At 44.7% G+C, this 19,685-nt stretch overlaps 1 protein-coding gene across 1 annotated transcript; it reads right to left on the bottom strand.

Annotated features, from left to right (window-relative positions):
- Positions 1-162: 162 nt before the first annotated feature.
- LOC133905209 (ankyrin repeat-containing protein NPR4-like) lies at positions 163-17,308 on the bottom strand. Its single transcript, XM_062346941.1, has 4 exons — positions 17,216-17,308; positions 4,920-5,532; positions 4,197-4,741; positions 163-872 (listed from the first exon to the last, which is right to left on the bottom strand). Exons 2-4 carry the CDS (start codon positions 5,530-5,532, stop codon positions 303-305), a joined length of 1,728 nt encoding a protein of 575 aa, XP_062202925.1. The 5' UTR covers positions 17,216-17,308; the 3' UTR covers positions 163-302.
- Positions 17,309-19,685: the final 2,377 nt, after the last annotated feature.

The following is a 19,685-nucleotide window of genomic DNA, read 5'->3' as shown; positions in this document are numbered from 1 at the left end:
CCCTTTGAAGCAATATGAAATCTACAATTTTGTTTATTTTGATTTTGGGTTACTAACTTCAATTCTCGTAAAAAACCATGCTGTTTAACTCTTACCGATGAAATAAAAATTTCACCCCTCAAAGATAATATCATGCATTTATATCTTTTATCTGACACTTGACATATAAAGTTCTGATTGCACCCCTGTTCAATTTGATGCTCAGCAAATGCGTTACAATATAGAGTACATTACATAGAAATTTACAAATAGTGTAAAAATACAGAACTGATAAGACAAGTTGATGATATCAAACCATATTACTAAAAGTTTGACCCAACCGAAATCTGAGCTTCAAGATAGGCCGGCCATTCACCTAGCAGCTTAGTAAGAATGGGCATTAAAACTAAAAGGGAACAAATTCCAATAGCCATCGACTGGACACGAGGTGCTAGTACTGTGTACAAACCAGTTGCGAATGCCACAATGGTTGAAATGTATGCAAACCACATAAGCTTCTTGGTAAAGGATCTGTAGTAAAGCAAGAATTCAAGATCCTCCCATCTTGTTAGGATGCATATGAAAGCGACGGCAAGCGAGGAGCACATTGCTAAGGTGTCAGAAATCAAGAATGCCTGAAATGCTAACTTCTTTGCCATAACGGGCAGTCCCTCACTTCCAGCATCGTTGCTGTATCCTCCAGGCAAGGTGAACGCAGCGGCAAAGGTTATCGTCGCAATGAGCATAGCCACTAGTGAAGTGTTGCTTGTGTATGTTTGAGTCAGTGACTTAACATCCTTTGTTGATTCATAAGTTACTCTTTTCTTTGTTACCTGATGGAGTGTGGTTGCAGCTTTGGGATCAGCTTTCATCATAAGCCTGGACACTTCATTCTGCATGAACAAAAAGAAAGCCACAAATGAATCTCACATAAATAATACTCCCTTCGATTGTAAATGTAGGTCGTTTTAGATTTATATATAAAGATTAAGAAAGTAGATTAAATGATCTTGTTGCACTTTATTTATTCTGTATTAGAAAAGATAACTCATTCATTTGTGAGAGTAGTAGCATTTATTAAACAAGGGTAAGATGAGAATAAAAGAGAAAAAAAATACATAAAAGTTCGAGAATAACTTATATTTAGGGAATAGTTGAGGGGACTAAAACGACCTATATTTGTAACCAGAGGAAGTAGTGTACTTTATGACCTAGTGTCAGTGTGCCACTCATGATTGTGTAGTTCAATTAGAAAATGTGATGATAGAACCATTTCTGCTGTAAGTTGAGAAATAAAGTAATCAAATAGGAGAAGATATGTTATGATATATTAGGTGTGTTCCTTTGCAGCTGTGTGGGTATGAGCCTTCGCTTTGAAAAAAATAAAATAAAATAAAAATGACACATTGGATACACCCAGAAAAAACCCACACGTCAAATAAAGAGATTACATAAAAGTACTCCCAATGCATCATGTCTATCTTTATTTTCAAAGTTTACCGCATCATACAAAACAATGCTAGAAACATTATATGCAATGCATTATGTCTATCCTCTAGTCTAACTCATTAATTCCTCAATTTTATATTCTACATTATCTCTTGTCCGCACCTCTCTCACCAATCACCATGTAACGTAGACACTACCTCCTCCCCAATGCAATTTTTACTTGTTTCTTGTGCACTGGATATTGTGCCAAGCTAGTATCTCATGCAAGAAACTACCTCACTCTCTCACTTCTTTAATTTTTTTGCCACCTAATCTTAAAACCTACGTGGCGCCCTAATTTAATTTTATGGACACTATCCATGATGTAGCATTGGGAGTGCTCTAAGAGTGTCTCTAATAGTATACTAGATGGCTTGCTAGCTGTAAAAGTGTACATGCCATTTATAAATTATACTAAAGATAACTTCTCCAACTATCTACTCTCTCCGATTGCAAATATAGGTCGTTTTAGACTTCTATCCAAGATTAAGAAAATAGATCAAATGACCTTGTTACCCTTTATTTATTCTACATTGAAAAAGATAACTTATTCATTTATGAGAGTGATAGTATTTATTAAACAAGAGTAAGATGGAAATAAAAGAGAAAAAAATGCATAGAAGTTCAAGAATGATTTATATTTAGAGAATAGTTGAGGGGGCTAAAACGACCTACATTTGCAACCAGAGGGAGTATAAAGTTAGCTCTTTATATTTTTAATGCTCACATATTATACCTTGTTTTCTGTTATAGACTATCTCTTCAACAATAACTAGTTGTGTTCTCTCTATTCCCTTTCTTTCCTCCACGTAGGACAAATGCTAACATGGACCAGCTTATAGCTAGCTGATGTCTTATTGGAGAAGCCCTAAGTTTGTATAAAGTGCTTCTTCCCCTACCACTAGGACACTTAATCCTAAAAGGAAACATAATTAAAGCTTGAGAATAATATTAATGATCCAAAGTGGACAGACTTTTAGCTAGGATATTGAAGGACCTCCAACTGGACGTTATAAGAAGAGAAATCTGCACATATACTCCTTGAACTTGTAATCTTGTATTACTGGCTCAACTTCTTAGAGTTCACATGGTATTCGGTATTCCAGTCTGGGAGAGGTGGGAGCTGATGACTTGTTATCAACTGACGCACACAGGGGAAAGCAAAAAAGGAAACTGCATTCCATCACACAATGTCCTCCATATTAAAACTTCAAAATCATGCATATTGTATTTTTGAATTTTAAATTTGAGGTATTTGTATTTCTTGTTTCAATTAGAATTTTTATTTAAAAAATTTTACGATTTGAAATTTGAATTTCATAATTTTTAGTTTGAGAAATCGAATGTCACAATTTGTATTTGCAAAAGATTTTGCTCAGCATTGCAAAAAAAGGAATTTCATAATTTTTAATTATGCTAATTTAAAATTTTGGTCAAAATTTGATATTTTTTGGAATTTTTATAATTTTAATTCTTAAATTTATAGAGTTTGAAAATTATAAGTTTTAAACCATTTATTTCAATTTCTGAAAATTCTACACTTTTAAATAACTAAAATAAAATCTATATATTCAAATGAGATTTGAAATTTTAGTGTTTCTGGGATTTGAAATTTTCATCTTTTAGATTCAAAATGTAAATTTTCATAATAATCTAAAGCAGCCTTGGTAGTTTCCATGAAAATGAACAAAATATTGCCGTCCTCTATTACTAGTAATTAGATTACCTGTATGTATACGGTGAGGCTGATATTATATTATTGAGGAGTACTATCTCCAGTCCAAAAAATATGTTATTTTGGCTTAATACACACTGGAAAAATAAGTAGTTGATACCTTTGGTTTTTAACATAGTTTTCCCCATTAATTATATTATCATATATATCTCTAACCACTACTGGTAAATAATTAATAGGCCCTTTGGTGGATGTTGCCTCAAAAAACCAAGTATGAATTTTCAAATCAAAACTTTCTCTCTACAAAGATGTCTATTTTGGACTAGAGGGACCATAATATTATGCATAGCTGCTTCCTCGCAAAAAAAAAGAAGAAAAAATTAATTTGTTGCTTGACATGGATTAGGTTTTTAGCGTTGCTAGTCTGTATAAGCACCTAGTTGATGAGATTTGTAGCCAATATTGTCTGCATAGTTCAAAGAGAAAAAACAAATCCAAGTATTTGACAGATTCTGTTCACCTCATCAAGTGACTTTTATTCATATTATCGTCAACTAGCAAGGTGTCAAATCATCAATTTTAGTTGGAACAATAGATAAAAATAAGCAAGTTTAGGATTCTAGGAATTTAATTCACAACAACAAAAATATCACGCAAAGGCATATTCCTTATATATACACTACAAACATTTTGTACTGTCACTATATGCAGTGTCAGTATCACCAATGAGGCACTTTTATAAAATGCGTCTACATTCAATTAATAAGACATTTTATATAGGCATTATATTGTCTCTCTAGTACTAGATAGTAAAAAAAAAATCTACAAAATTGTGGCGGTGGCATGCCTTTCATAATTTCTGTGTTGTTACCTTTCAGTTTAAATCTACTACACATATACTCAATTAGTTTTTTTCGTTTTTTTATTGGTTTCCTTCAAAACTTCTCATTCTTTATCTCCTGAATTAGCCGCATTCATTTTATGTATGTCTTCTTTGGAAGGGTATAGGTAGACATATATATTGACAACAAGAGATGAGGTACTTGCAACATACCCAGTTTAAAGTTTTGGCATGATCTGAGGCCTTCCATAACTGCCAAATTACCGACTGACCACCTTTGTGATCATACACTGTGAAGTCTATGTCTTTGTGGAACAACAACGAAGCAACGATTTTTGGATTGCACTTCCGGACAGCATGATGTAGAGCAGTTTGTCCATTCTTATCTCGCATGTTAACAAGTTTACGAAGTTGTGGTGTCCTCAGGATAAATTCGACGAACTCCGTCTGACCTTCGTCTACAGCTTGATGGAGACATGTCCAACCATTTTCGTCGCAATAGGGAGCATCTGGACAATGGTTAAGAAGCTCTTGAGCAACATCAACATGACCTCGATATGCGGCAGCAACAAGAAGAGGGCTCAGAGGAGCAACAACGCTATTGCTTGCTTGATACCCTAAAGACACATCATGTTCCAACAGTACACGTAGCACGTCTATCATGTCCCAAAGTACAGTCAGCTGGATTGGGGTCTTCCCATCCTTGGTTTGTTCTGTGGCAAGGCAAGGACGCGCCTCCACAATTCTTTTAGCAATACCTGAAAACAAATTAAGGTATTTGCTTATCAACAACCAACGAATAACGATGATGTTTTGCACGTATGAAAGAATCTTTCCTTCAAAAAAATATTAAAGAATAAATTATGCTAGCTCGAACAATAATTTTGCTAGTTTTTACCATATATTCTATCGTAATCCACAGTCCATAGTTCTCACCTGCATTCCCATTTCTCACAGCAGCATGCAAGGCATTGTGGCCGTAAGTTCCAACATGACTAGAATCAGGAATTTCCAACAGTTTCTCAAAAATATCTGTAAAATCTCTCATCACCGCGATGAACATGGGTGACTCATTGTATTTGTTCACAGCTCGCGACAGCGCAGGCTCTTTTGCTGCCAACTCCAGCGCAAGATCCTTGTGTCCGCTGCGAATGGCATGGTGCAGTGCATTACATCCATTATTGTCTTGTCTCAAAATTGCCTCGCTGAATCCTTTCGCGCGGCAGTACCCGAGTAGAACAGAAGCCAGAGATGCATGGCCGCATGTCACGGCGGTGAGCAGTGGTGTCTCACCATGCGAGTTAGCAACAGCGAGAAGAGGCTGCCGCTCTAGCGGCAGCACTTCCTTGCAGAACCCCTCATGGCCATGGATGGAGGAGATGTGCAGGCAGGTGTTCCCTTGAGGAGTTGTTCCATGCAATATGCCTGGATTCTGTGCAGCCATGTCCCTCATTGATCTGGCATCACCAACGATGGCTGCTTTCAGGAGCCGCTTCTCCATCGGTCCTGCCCATCCTGATGAACTAGCGCTAGCTGTACCAGTTGCCATCTATATATTACCAATGAAAAACAAAATTAATGATAGCTCTAGAGATTTCTGCGTATATAAGTGAATATTAAGCTTATATATCAAGGCAGCCAGGATCAATCTCATGCAAGCAAACAAGAAAACAAGAACAAAGAAACATAGTAAAAGATGGGCGTACGTGGTGGTCCGTGGTCACGCAGTTTAACGAAACTAACAGCATTAGTTTTGTCGCTAATAGAGGGATGTAGCAAAAGTCTACACTCCAACGGTATATGAGATATTTGAAAATGAGGTGTTACTGACGTTGAATTGTGACATGTTCTATTGTGGCGATATCAATGCAGAAATGGTGTACAAATTAACAGCTCATGGCAAGCATCATGAGCATGTAGTTATGTTTCACCATTGGCATAAAGAGTGCAATGCAGTTGCAAGAAATTTGAATTTATCGGGATCCTCTGCTCTCATGCATTGAAGGTACTACTTGACATCAACAACATCAAATCAGTTCTTGAACAATATATACTAAAAAGATGGACAGTTAATGCGAAAGTCCTACATATAAGTAGTAACTGCAATATGCATGACGATCCTAGAACAGAGCTATCAAGTTGCTACTACTCATTATGCAAAATGTTCATCGGAATAGCTGCTCGAGCTGCAGAATCTCAGGAAACATATTGTATGTCCTCTAATTGTGCTGAGAAGTTGGCAGAAGATAGCTGTGTTCTAGGACTTTTCTTGTTTAAACCCCATACCCATTATACATATTTTGTCGGAAACATGCTTATTATATACTTGTACAAAGTTTTGTTCCAAGTTTTCTTGTTTAAACAGGTTCTTGTGTCAGGGCGACTAGACACATCATCGTCTAACAAGCAGAGCCTTGCTACACCACACTTCAGTTAAAAAAATTTACGAATTAATATTTAATCAGTACAATGATAAAAAATTTAAATTGAAGATTTTATATACATATATATTTGACTAATAGATGAGACAAAATCATTGATTTGATTTCTATTTCCAAGGATAATGCAAATTTATATAAATACATGATATTTTTATCAAAAAGTCCACTTTACTCCCCTAAAGTATTTTGCCGGAGCACTTAACCATCTAAACTTTTTTTTGGCTCATATACCCCTTAAACTATTGAAACCGAGTCACTTCACTCCTTCATACAAGTAATGTTTTAAATTGAAATTTTTAGAGCTGATAGACGACATCATACCCTATGTTACGACGTATTTTCATAATCTTTTATGACTATTTGCATAGGTTGAGAACACTTGAGATCGGTTTAAACTCCGTGATATTTAAATGCATGAATGTAGTCATAAAAATTTCAGAAAATATTTTATAACATAGGATACGGTGTCATCTATCACCTGACAAAGTTTCAACTTAAAATATGATACGTATAAGCAGAAACAAAATAGACAAATGCCAATAGGGGGCAAAATGAGTTGTCTATAATAGTTTATGGGGTAAAATGAGCTGGAAAAAAGTTTAGGGGGTTAAATGCTCTGGCAAAATAGCTTAGGGGAGTAAAGTGGATTTCTTTGCTTAGAAAACAACAATCTGCAATCTTTCAACTGATTGTTGGCAGTATATACCATCTAGGTCCCTGCTCCGCAAGTGCATGTAGAACAGCTAGACAATGACTTGCACTTCTTGTGTTATCTATGCTCCGTTCGGCGAGGACGCAGATGAGGCAAGGGTGACCCGGATCCAACAAGGATGGCCCAGATCGAGCTGTGCTGGCAGTGGTGTTTGAGAGGTGGTGGCTCGGCTCGGGGAGGACGCGGACGAGGATGTGGGTGAAGCGAGGGTGGCCTAGATCCGATGGCAGCGGTGGCATTTGAGAGGAAGCTGCTGAGTGGGATTTGGGAGGGAGGGTGAGAGCGGGCCAGGGGGTGGGCTCGATGAGGGAGGGAGGGGGCAAAAGCAAGTGAGGGAGTTAGGGTTTGGGAGGGGCTTATATAGTAAGTTAGAAAGAATCTGGTCTGTTGGATTGATGGTTTTTTAATAAAGCCATCTGTAAAATGCATTTTCATAAACGGATTTTTTTAAAAGAGCATACAACTCTCACAGAGTATTACATGCCTTTTTAAGAGACATGTATAGTAATATGTGCATATCTGTTTAGAAAAATATTTTCATAGCGTTATAACTTTACTGCATTTTATAAATATAGAACACAATAGAAATTAGTAGTCAAAGTTACGTCTCGAAGGCTGTTTGCATATATAAAACCTCAATTGTTAGTTGATGGGAGGGAGCACATAACATACACATATATATAGGCTCAACAAGTTTAGTCCACTCCAAGGGTGATGTGAACTGCAATCATAGCAATACTAGGTAAATGTGATTGACATTGCGACAAATCCATTCTCAAAATGAGACTTCAAAATGGAACTTAGAGGGTCAATTGATCCAACATTAAAAGTATAGGGGTCAAAGTATATAGTTAAGCGGTTAAATGTAATATTTTGAGGGTGTAAAGTTAATGTCTTCTTTTATAAGACTGCTATAAAAACTATTTTTCTAGATAGCACGTAACTCAAAATATTACTTATTTATGATTGGAGGGAGTAGTCATTCTGCAGGTTATTGTGCTCCACTTTCATTGCTATTTCTTTGAACATCAGTATATATTTCTCCTTAAATTTTTTATTTAATCATGCATGTTCTATATCTCATTTTCCAATCAAACAACTTAATATTACTGTTGGGGGAAAATAAATCAGCCTGAGGACAATGGATGAAGATTGCTATCGAAGGTCCCTCCAGACCCTTCGATCTCCAGACCCTTAGTAGGAGGCCCGACTTCTGGAGGCTACGGGCCCCTTTGGGCCACCTCTCCGGTACGTATATGGCCTTCCCAAAACTCAGAGCTACAGCAAGCCCCTCCGGAGCCTTCAGCCTCCAGACTCTCAGCAGGAGGCCTGGCCCCCGGAAGCTGCAGACCCCTTCGGGCCACCCCTCCAGTGCCCGTGCGGCCTTCCGAATCCTAAAGATGAAGCCGGTCTCCGGAGATAATATCAGGGAAGAAAGGACACCCCCTGCAGCCGACATGACGCGAGGTGACGGGCGATTAATGCCGGTGCAAGTAGTGCTTATCCTGACACCACAGTGCGATGAAAGTCGTCCTGACACCCCCAGCAGAGCAGCGCCGGGCCGCAAATGGTGATCGGCTCACCCCTCAGGGGGAAGGCACCACAATAGTTACCACGGTAGATATTTATCTTCTATGTAGGGAAAAAGTAGTTATCCGGGATAAGGTCCAGTAATTAGGCCAGGTACTAGATATTTGTACATCGTGATAACTTGTACACTAAACTATGTATCACCCTGGTCATCTGGGCAGGGACATGTCACAAGGAGAACACTCAATACAACACAAAGTGCAACACACAAGACACATAGGTGCACAAAGACAAAGTCCCGTTGTGATACTCCCCCTAGATCGATCTATTTTTTCTACTATCAATACATTTGTGGTGTTCCTTCCTCTCAAACTTCGTCTGCAAGCTTGAGTCTCCTCCTTAGAAGAAACTCTCGTTGTACTTGCTGGGGCAAGGCGATCTCTTGCTCCAACAGCGTGCCGTCCGTGGGGACCCGAATACAGAAGTGCTAAAGAGAGGAAGGAATCCACCAGAAAAACCACCAAAGCGCTAGCTCTGGCCGCCGTATCCACCATTGCAACCATGCAACCATATGTGTGGCTGTCTCAACCATGCACTCCGCGTGCACCCTCCAGCCCCGCTATCGTGTGGGACGGTGTTCCTCCGGCCTTGACCAACCCAGAACCTTGGGTCGGTACGGAAACTCCAGATGGCATGGAGGCCTTCCAGCCTCTGCATGGCGAAGACCTCGCCGCACCAGGAGAAGCTGCGGCCAAAGTATCTCCTTCGACAGCACCCGGGATGCCCTGGGCGAGCCAACACCTTCGGAGAGTCTGTCCACCCAGCATCCTTCTTGGGCCCCTCAGGCGAAAAAGGATTCCGAGGAGGCGCAGGGCTCCGGAGTGCGCAGACCCTGCCAGCGCCCCTGACGCAGCCCACGTGACGCCAACTACGCGCAGGGAACCTCAATCCACCTCATCCAGGGAGGCGTAGTCGGAACCACTCCGGCTCCAAAAGCCGGTTCACCGGACGACCTCGACGGTCTCCCCAAAGGGAAGGAGGCCCTGGGGAAACCACGGGCTCTGGGGCATGCGGCCCCCGGCAGCGACCACAACGTCAACCACAAGCTCTGGTACCCCCGGAGGCATATGGGTGCATCCTGCATGGATCGGGGCGCGACCACAACACCGATGACTGCCGAAACCTCACGACCTTACGGGAGGAATACCTCATAAGACAAGCAAGACATCTGGCTGTGGAGGGAACCGGCGAAGAACGACACAGGGGTCGAAATCTTGGGGCAAGCTCCGGGGTAAATCCCTGGCCCTTCGACCCCGCTCCGTCGCCACCAACTCCGCCACCGACAGTGCAATATCCCAGCAACGAGGACTGAGTTAGAGAACGCCGTCGCCAGGCTCTGAACAGATTACCTCTGGAACCAGGTAGCGATTAAGGGCCGAGGGTTCAAGGACCACCTCTCCCAACTAGCATTCGGCTTCGCCTCCGACATGTCGTCTCCAGGCTCCGGACGAATTACCTCCGGAGCCAGCAGCGGCTAACGGCCGAGGGAGTTGAGGACCACATCTCTCGACTAGCCTTCGGCTTCACCTCCGACGCACCGTCGCCAGGCTCCGGACGGATTGCCTCCGGAGCTGGGCAGCGGCTAAGGGCCGAGGGAGTCGAGGATCACCTCTCCCGACCTAGCCATAATCTTCGAGGTCTTCAAGCCTCATAATAGAGGCCTTATTCTGACAAAGGTACACCCACTATTACCTATCGATAGTTTACCTAGTTGGTCTATCTTTAATACAGTAAGATCAAAACATGTTAGAAGCCTCCAACCTTACTGCTAGAAGTCTTTACAACAGATAGCCACTAGGTAGAAATGGTAAATCTAGATTATGTCCAAGTTTAGCAGTAAGCGGTAGAACTTAAGTTGCAGCTTCATTTGGCATAAGTTATGAATAGTCGTCTGACCTAGATATGTCTTATACTACAATTAGCTGCTTATTGTCAGCAGTAGACTACAAAACTTAACTAGTACATAACCATGAAAATGCCTACACTCCTGCATACACGGCATGCCTAGGTCGCCAGGAAAGCAAAATTGCCTAGGTTTCCTGGAAGGTATCACATAGTCTCGGTAGACAGTGAGGCCCACACACCTGCAGTTGCGCCGCATGCCTAGGTCACCCAAAGGGTAGATTTTGCCAAGGTGTTCCTGGAAGGCATTGCATAGCCTCGGTAGTGTCGAAGCCACGCCCTGAGGGATATCCTCGGAGGCGGAGATGCGGTGCTCTGAGGAATGTTGTCGCAAGGAATCCTCGTTGTACGATATGCCTACACACCGCGAGCACATCAAGCCTAGGTTACCGCGAAGGCATCAAGCCTAGGTTTCCTGGAAGGCGTTTCATAGCCTCGATAGTGTGTAGATGCCAGTTACCAAGGAACTTCCTTGGTAATGTAGTTGTAGCGCCCCCGAAGGATTTCTTCGAGAGGCATGACATGCCCACGCACCTGTACGCATTGCTTGCCTAGACCTAAGGTCACCTGAAAAGATTTCCCGGAGGGTAGGCTTTTCCCTGGTAGGCAGTGGAGCCCACACACCTGTAGCAACGTAGCATGCCTAGGCCACCTAAAGGGCAGATTATGCCAAGGTGTCCTGAAAGGCATTACATAGCCTCGGTAGTATGGACGCCGCATATCAAGGGATGACCTTGATGTGAGGATGCGGTGATCTGAGGAATGCTGTCGCAAGGAATCCTTGTTGCACGACATGCTTATACACCACGAGCGCAGCATGCCTAGGTCACCGCGAAGGCATCAAGCCTAGGTTTCCTGGAAGATATTGCATAGCTTCGGTCATATAAATGCCACGCGTCGGGGCACATACTTGGTGGATAGTGTTGCGGTGCACCCGGGGTGTTACCACGGGAGCATGACAAGCCTACACACCGCGGGCATGATATGCCTAGGTCACCTGGAAGGCAAGACTGCCTAGGTTTCCTGGAAGGTATTGTATAGCCCCGATAGTTTGTAGGGCATTTGGCATTAATACATGTCGAAGGGGATACAAAACCTCTGACAAAAACAAAGAGTCTTACAAAACCTCCGGCAAAAACGAAGAGTCCCACAAAACCTCCGAGAAAAAATGAGAGTCCGACAAAACCTCCAGCAAAAACGGAGTCCCACAAAACCTCCGGCAAAAACGGAGAGTCGTACAAAATCTTCGACAAAAACGGAGAGTCCTACAAAACCTCCGGTAAAAATGGAGAGTCCCACAAAACCTCCGACAAAAATGGAGAGTCCTACAAAACATCCAGCAAAAAAGGAGAGTCCTACAAAACCTCCGACAAAAACGGAGAGTCCCATAAAACCTCCGCAAAAAAGGAGAGTCCCACAAAACCTCTTGCAAAAACGAAGAGTCTTACAAAACCTCCGACAAAAACGGAGAGTTCTACAAAACCTCCGGCAAAAACGGATAGTCTTACAAAGATTCTGTCAAAAACGGAGAGTCCTACAAAACCTCCGGTAAAAATGGAAAGTCTTACAAAGCTTCCTGCAAAAATGGAGAGTCCTACAAACCTTCACCAAAACGGAGAGTCTTACAAAACCTCCGCCAAAACGGAGAGACTCCCAAAACATCCGCAGGACGGAGAGTCTTGCAAAAACCTCCACAGGACGGAGAGCCTTGCAAAAACCTCCGCAAGACGGAGAGTCTTCAAAAGTCCCCGAGAGGCACAGCCAACAGACCAAAGGGGTATAAATCCCTCTCCCCGCAAGAAGAGGTATGGACCATGTGACTCAAACACGTATGGTAAAAGGTAAAGTCATTACCCTATAATCTCATCTAAGACATGATTCATACGTCGTTTATGAAGATTATGTTAATATTAAGTAAAAGCCCACTCTGCGTGGCACGGGAAATAGTATGGATCCCCAACTGTTCATTGCAGAGACAGCATCTTCTGGCACGCCATCGCCAGGCTCCGGACGGATTACCTCCGGAGCCGGGCAACGGCCAAGGGCCGAGGTGGTCGAGGACCACCTCTCCCGTCTAGCATTTGGCTTCGCCTCCGACACGCCATCGCCAGGCTCTGGACGGATTTTCGGAGCCGGGCAGTGGCTAAGGGCCGAGGTGGTCGAGGGCCACCTCTCCCGTCTAGCCTTCGGCTTCGCCTCCGACACGCCGTCACCAGGCTCCGGACGGATTACCTCATGAGCGAGGCAACGGCCAAGGGCCAAGGTGGTTGAGGACCACCTCTCCCGTCTAGCCTTCGGCTTTGCCTCCGACGCGCCGTCGCCAGGCTCCGGACGGATACCTCCAGAGCCGGGCAATGGCCAAGGGCCGAGGTGGTTGAGGACCACCTCTCCCGTCTAGCCTTCGGATTTGCCTTCGACATGCCACCGCCAGGCTCCGGACGGATTACCTCCGGAGCCAGGCAACGATCAAGGGCCGAGGTGGTCGAGGATCACCTCTCTCGTCTAGCCTTCGGCTTCGCCTTCGACACGCAGTTGCCAGGCTTTTGACGGGTTGCCTCCGGAGTCGGGCAGCGGCTAAGAACCCAAAGGGTAGTGGACCACCTTTGCAGCTTGTCCCCAAAGGTTCCAGATGGACTTTGTTGGGTCGAAAATCTGAAACAAATTTGGAAGAAGGCCCTACCAACACCGAACCCAAGGAGTACGCGATGACCGGGAACGATGAGGTCGCCACTACTTCGCCCGGCCCTCTTTAGTTACCCTATGTGTCTACCACTACCAGATTCCTGAGGCCACCTCTCCCTAGGAAGGAACGAAGCCGGCTACGATCTATGCGAAGGCTTGGTACCTCGGTCATCTGAAAAACTAGTCATTGCCTATGATGGGGATGAAGAAGCGCAGCATGAAGACACGAAGGCACACAGACATGCGGTCACCTGCTCGAAGGATCTCCTTACACTTCGGTCCAAAAAGAGATACAACCGCCCCCAAGGTCCAAATTATATTATTAACAACTCGTGCATCCGGTGGACGTGTACAAAGAAGCAACAGTGCAAAGGCTGCTACGGAGGAGACAGACCCCGAAAGAGCAAACCAGGGGAGAAAGAGTACAAGGTGGCAAAAGGTAACTATGGCCCGCGGTAGGGCCATAGTCGAACGGCAAGACAGGGATGTCCACAGCTTCACCAGAAGCACCCCTGAAGGCCGCCTTTACCTCCTACGGATCCTAGCAGGGGCCGCGCACGGAGTGGCGTATGCATCTCATCCACGGCCTACCGCCGTGGAAGCTGATACAGTAACCAGCCCCCAAGCTGTCAAAAGATGAAGAAGAAACCGAAGGATCCACCGTTGGGGCCTTCTCCCCCTTCTTCTCGGCCTCCTCCCTCGCCGCCGAAACCTGCTCCTCCTCGTCGCTCTCCCTTCGTAGGAGATCCTAGTCAATCTCCTCATTGTCGTCGGAAGTATCGATGATCTCGACAGACGTGGTCTCCTGAACAGGGGGTCGAGCAGGAGCAGAAGGCAGCTGTCCACCCTGCAAGGACGAAAGCAAGACGGCCACCGGCACCACCGTCGGTAGCTGAGATGGCCCAGCCCCAGTAGAAGCAGTCGAGATCATTGACATTTCTGAAGAGGATGAGGAGGAAGATGATGCCATATTCAAAGTCAAGGTTGAGTGCTCGCTCGTGGGGCAGTGGTAAATCCAGCCAGATGACCCCAGCTTTATATCCGGGCCAAACGGCACGTACGCTCTGGAGGTGAAGCGAAACCCACGCGATGTCGCTCCATGGCGTCCCTTATTAATCTCTGGGGGCCGTGGCCATATCCAGGTCGTTCCACCGACACATGGCAACATCCCACGGCAACGCCTTGTTTTCTCGCACGAACGTCCCGTCACATTAATGACCTAGACTCCTTTCGGTGCATGCTAGGGGCATGGGCACAAGACCCTAAACGAACCCATGCATTATCCATTTAGAATGTGCCAGTGACACATCACATCCTGCCGTTCTCAAACAGGCGAACGTGGGGAGTCCGATCTCACATGTAATCAACCACTCTAAAAAACTCTAATGGCAAGAAGACCCATTACCAAAGAAGTCCGAAGAATCTAGATCGACCTCGGTACGGACCCCAGAGTGCATCACCTCCACTGACTCCCCTCCAGCCTCGCGTCCCGATACCGCATACACCAACTCCGACAGGCTCCGGAGCATGCCTCATCTGCCAATACCTCTTCAGTCTTCGACTTTGACGCCGGTCGCACCTCCGACCTTGGCATAAACCCTGGGTGTGTCACCACCTCCAATGCACCATCAACGCCCATGGTTCCCGCCGAAAAACTTCTCAGGGACAGGGAATGGCCTTCGGGCATTCTTGTTACTATACCAGGCTGGAGTTGGTTTTCCTCTATATCCTCTCACCCCTCCGAACGTCAGGGCCAGAGAATGAGGGGTACTGTTGGAAGGAAATAAACCAGCCTGAGGACAATGGTTGAAGATTGCTATCGAAGGTCCCTCCAGACCCTTCGGTCTCCAGACTCTCGGTAGGAGGCCCGACTTCCGGAGGCTATGGGCCCCTTCGGGTCATCTCTCCGGTACGTACGTAGCCTTCCCAAAACTCGGAGCTACAACAAGCCCCTCCGGAGCCTTCAGCCTCCGGACTCTCAGCAGGAGGCCTAGCCCCCAGAGGCTGCAAACCCCTTCGGGCCACCCCTCCGGTGTGCGGCCTTCCGAAGCCTAAAAATGCAGTCGGTCTCCGGAGATAATATCAGGGAAGAAAGGACATGCCCTGCACCCAACCTGACGCGAGGTGACGGGCGATTAATGTTAGTGCAAGTAGTGCTTCTCCTGACACCCCCAGTGCGATTAAAGTCATTCTGACACCCCCGACAGAGCAGCGTCGGGACGCAATTGGCGACCGGCTCACTCCTCAGGAGGCAGGCACCACAATAGTTACCACGATAGATATTTATCTTCTATGTAGGGTAAAAAGTAATTATACAAGATAAGGCTTAGTAATTCGGTTAGGTCCTAGATATTTGTATATCGTGATAACTTGTACACTAAGCTATGTACCACCCTATAATAGGGGGTTGTGGTCATCTGAGCAGGGACAGGTCACAAAGAGAACACTCAATACAACATAAAGAGCAACACACAGGACATAGAGGTGCACAAACACAAAGTCACGCTGTGATACTCCCCTAGATCGATCTATTTTTTCTACTATCAATAAATTTGTGATGTTCCTTCCTCTCAAATTTCGTCTCCAAACTTAAGTCTTCTACTTAGAAGAAACTCTCACCGTACTTGGTAGGACAAGACGATCTCTTGCTCCAACAATTACTATTAAAATAGCCGGATCGCCTGCGCAATTGCGTGGCTAGTTTTGAAAAGGCAATTGTGTTTGCTACATAATTTTAATTTTATGTTGTGAAGATAGTTGTCTCTGCTATAAAATAGTGATATCTATATCCGATTAGATTTAGAATACAATTCTAATTACTACCTCTCTGAGTTGAACAATTGAAAATAGTTCTATTGTTTATACAAGTATCTATATATATGCTTTATTTAAACCACCATAATTTGAACCAAAAAAAGCAGGATGGATTTTGTTTCATTCGTTTAAGTAGAGAATTTTTAGGATTTTTTGTTCTCTTTTTTCACATACAAATTGAGGATTCTAATACTCAAAGCAGAGGATGTGCCTCAGTTCAACATCTTTAGCAAACTAATGAACAACTGGACAACATGTGTTATTGACAGCTTGCACTGACTCAGTTCAGCTCGTTCAGCAAAGGACGAAATAAACAATATGAGCTTGCACTAAGGGGAAAGAAAGGACAAATCGAGATAGTACGTATATATGTAACATATCTCCCTCTCTAAGTTTTTCCCCCCTTATTTTTAAGCCTAGATTATCTTTATCTATCACCAATGTTGGAATTAACAAAACCTTGTTTTGCTAGCACGTCGAGTGCATCTTGTGTTCTTCGTGGCATGGATATATGTCGAGTGCTTATATGCACACATATATACATCTTAATAATGATTTTTGTTTGCTAGAAAATCTTAATTAGGATCCTAATTCAACGTTTACGTCAAAGCGGAAGCATGGATGTTGATGGGATCTAATTAGTTTCCTTGTGTATTCAAATTACTTCAAGTAAGAGATAGAATCATAGGATCTACGGTAGATATACTCGTTTGTAATTCGGGCCCATCTCACTAAGGCTAGATGTTTTTTTTTTGTGAGAATTTCTCTTTTTTCTCAGATTTTCTTGATGTTAGGATTTTTGCGGTGCCTTGAACGCCACCTGTTGTTTTTATATATAGGATAGGATTGTGCAACACTATCAAGTGCTCTCTGCAAGAAAAAGGTGAAGGACATGTTTGATGGAAAATCACATTTGTTTGTTTCGGGCTATTTAGGACCATTAAATAATTTTGCTATCCATAGCAACGCACACGTGTTTAGCTAATTCGAACATGGAGGTAATTCACTATTTGTTGCATAATTAGTATTGGTCGACAGTGCTGCTAGTCACGTTATAATTAAGAAACAAGGATATTAATGTACTGTAGTACCTGGTAGTCGAATTTGTCGGTTGACTGTTACACACGCGCGCGCAGGAAAAGACCCAACTTGCTAGACTGACAAAATAATCTAAGCAACGGGTTAGCAGCTGTTGCGAAACGAATAGCTAACACTGCCTTTTATAGAGCCAAAAAACTGTACAGGAGAATTATATTCCTGGGCTGCCCCGTGCAAGCAAAGAAGGCATTTCGCTTGCTCGGTGCTGAAGGGGAGAAGCACTGAACATGACTTAACGCATCATGCTCAAAGAAGAAACTAAGGAAACGCACATGCATGCGTGATGCGTGCATCCATATGAAAAGAAAAGGATTTACTTTTGACCATGACCGAGCAGCTGGTGCTTCCTTATTGGAGGCTGACATCTAGCATGCACCGAGAGTTGGGTTTTGGTAATTTTGCTCCTTGCTGATGCAACTATAAAAAGGGATTTGGCTATGCAACCAAAATCATCGGTTTCTTCTGGCCGGTTCAGATAGGCTTCCTCGTTCCGATAATCGGTATCAGAAATTGTCAAAATCGGAATCGGAAAATATGATCGGAATCGGTGGCGGAAATGATCATGCAGACAGTAGCCACCGTAGCCCATTTGCTCCCTGAGTCTGCAAGCCGCCTCCACTCCAGGCTAGGTCAGCAAGCAGCATAGCACAGGGCAACCGCTGCCACTTCCCTCCTGCTTTGGTGCAGCTGCCGCCTCTACAACCACCTTTCCTCCCTCCGTCTCCACAGCCTCATGTTAGTGCAAGTTATGCACCAAAATTTTATGTGATTTCGTGGTTATTTTAATAGTATTTAATTATTTATGCCACTTGGTGGCTAACCTAAACCCCATTTTCCATGTATATTTGTCTTCGTGCTTTGCATGGAAAATATGAAAAAAAAAAAGGCAGTTTTCGTGAAGTTTGGCTTGCAACGCTATTTTGGCGACCAAGGCAACATTTTTTGGAACTTGCTGCTATGTGGAAAGGTGTAGATTTTTCGAGAGGAACAATTTAGACTACTAATATGTTGAATTCAGAGTTTGTATGAATGGGATATGGTCTTTGGAAGTTTCGGCCGAGAGTCGAAACCGAAACACTGGCGAATTGGAGTTGGGGTCCATAGATGGAAGCAATTATCCTTCGGCATGCACGGTATTAGCGCTCCATAACTCTATTAAGGGTTTCCCTGAATTAACACCTTAGGCTCTGTGATTGCACCGTGATCTCCCATGCTCCTTCCTCGTGCCAGAGATGCACTATCACCGAACTCTAGTCACAGATATCTCCTCTAAACGGTCGTCACCTTCGCTTGCTCCAATCCTCATATTTGTGGCCTGCAAACCTGGGAAAGGCAAAATGCATTGCAAAATCTATCTATTACATATTCTAACGGGTCTAGGATTTGCGGCCACCTAGGGCCCTTCCCTCACTGTAGCTACTGTACCTGATATGAGGGCCCCAGAGCTACAATGACAGAGACAAACTATTGAGCCATGTCACCCATAAATGATGCAACTGTACGATTGCCGGCCGACGGTAGGGAAAAAAGAAAGAAAAAAACTACACGTTGCCAGCGAGCGGCGACGCCACGACAGATACGCGGCACACAGGCCACACATATGCACACGCACAACAAGGAGCGGATCTGGCGGATCCGACGAGGGCAAGGCCCTGACAGTGGCCGCCACCACCATCGCAGCATGGCGAGATGTGAGACACGGGCTATGGACTTCCTCCGAGGCGTACACAAGCACACACAGAATCACATGTGGCAGGAAGATCGGCGCCTCAGAGGCTGAAGTTGATGTCGCCGACTGCCGTCCACTTTGCGCCACCCGGATGTAGGCGACCTCACCAACAAATGGAAGTAATCGCCAATCTACTCTTCTCGAACCGCTGATGTACTCCTCGGCGCTCCGGTGCGCCTCCACCTCCCTAGATCTGGACGAATCCAGTGAGATTCACCCAGATCTAGAGCTTCTCCGCGTCAGGGGTCCGCCGACGAGGCAACCATTGCCTTCCCATCACCCCCGGCCTCCATCAAATGCGGCAAGCCGATTAGCTTGCCGCCACCGCCTTCATCACATCTAGTCGCCGCATGGAGCAGAGGACGGGGGCTCAGGGCATCGGCACCCCTGGATATCCTTCGTACCACAAGAGACGGAGCTCCTCCCCATGGCGGTCGGCGAGCACAGAGCTGAGGTAGCGGCAGGCAAGCACGAAGGCCTAGGCGGAGGAGGTGAAATGAGGCAACGGTGTAGCAACTAGATCTAGGTGAAATGGGGAAGAGCGCGGCCGAGCAAAGGGAAACCCTAACCTAACTGCCCAGCTGACCTATTTTATACGGCGCGACACACCCCCAGTTGGGCTGAAAGGCTGACCGGGCTTGAGCCTAGGTTGCCTTAGCCCATTCGGGCAATTGACGAAAGGCCCCCGTGATTTTTACAAAAATGCCTCATCGGAGAGAAAATAAAATGTGTAG

The sequence above is a fragment of the Phragmites australis genome, chromosome 22 (genome assembly GCF_958298935.1).
Source record: "Phragmites australis chromosome 22, lpPhrAust1.1, whole genome shotgun sequence".
Classification (NCBI taxonomy): Eukaryota; Viridiplantae; Streptophyta; class Magnoliopsida; order Poales; family Poaceae; genus Phragmites; species Phragmites australis.
Note: the sequence above shows the minus strand (reverse complement) of the source record. Positions and strands in the feature narration are given on the sequence as shown.

Coding starts and splice junctions, on each gene's coding strand:
- LOC133905209 (XM_062346941.1), bottom strand. CDS start 5,532: ATGGCAACTGGTACAGCTAGCGCTAGTTCATCAGGATGGGCAGGACCG. Junction 4,742..4,919: donor TGTGAGAAATGGGAATGCAG/GTGAGAACTATG, acceptor ATTTGTTTTCAG/GTATTGCTAAAAGAATTGTG. Junction 873..4,196: donor ATGCCAAAACTTTAAACTGG/GTATGTTGCAAG, acceptor TTGTTCATGCAG/AATGAAGTGTCCAGGCTTAT.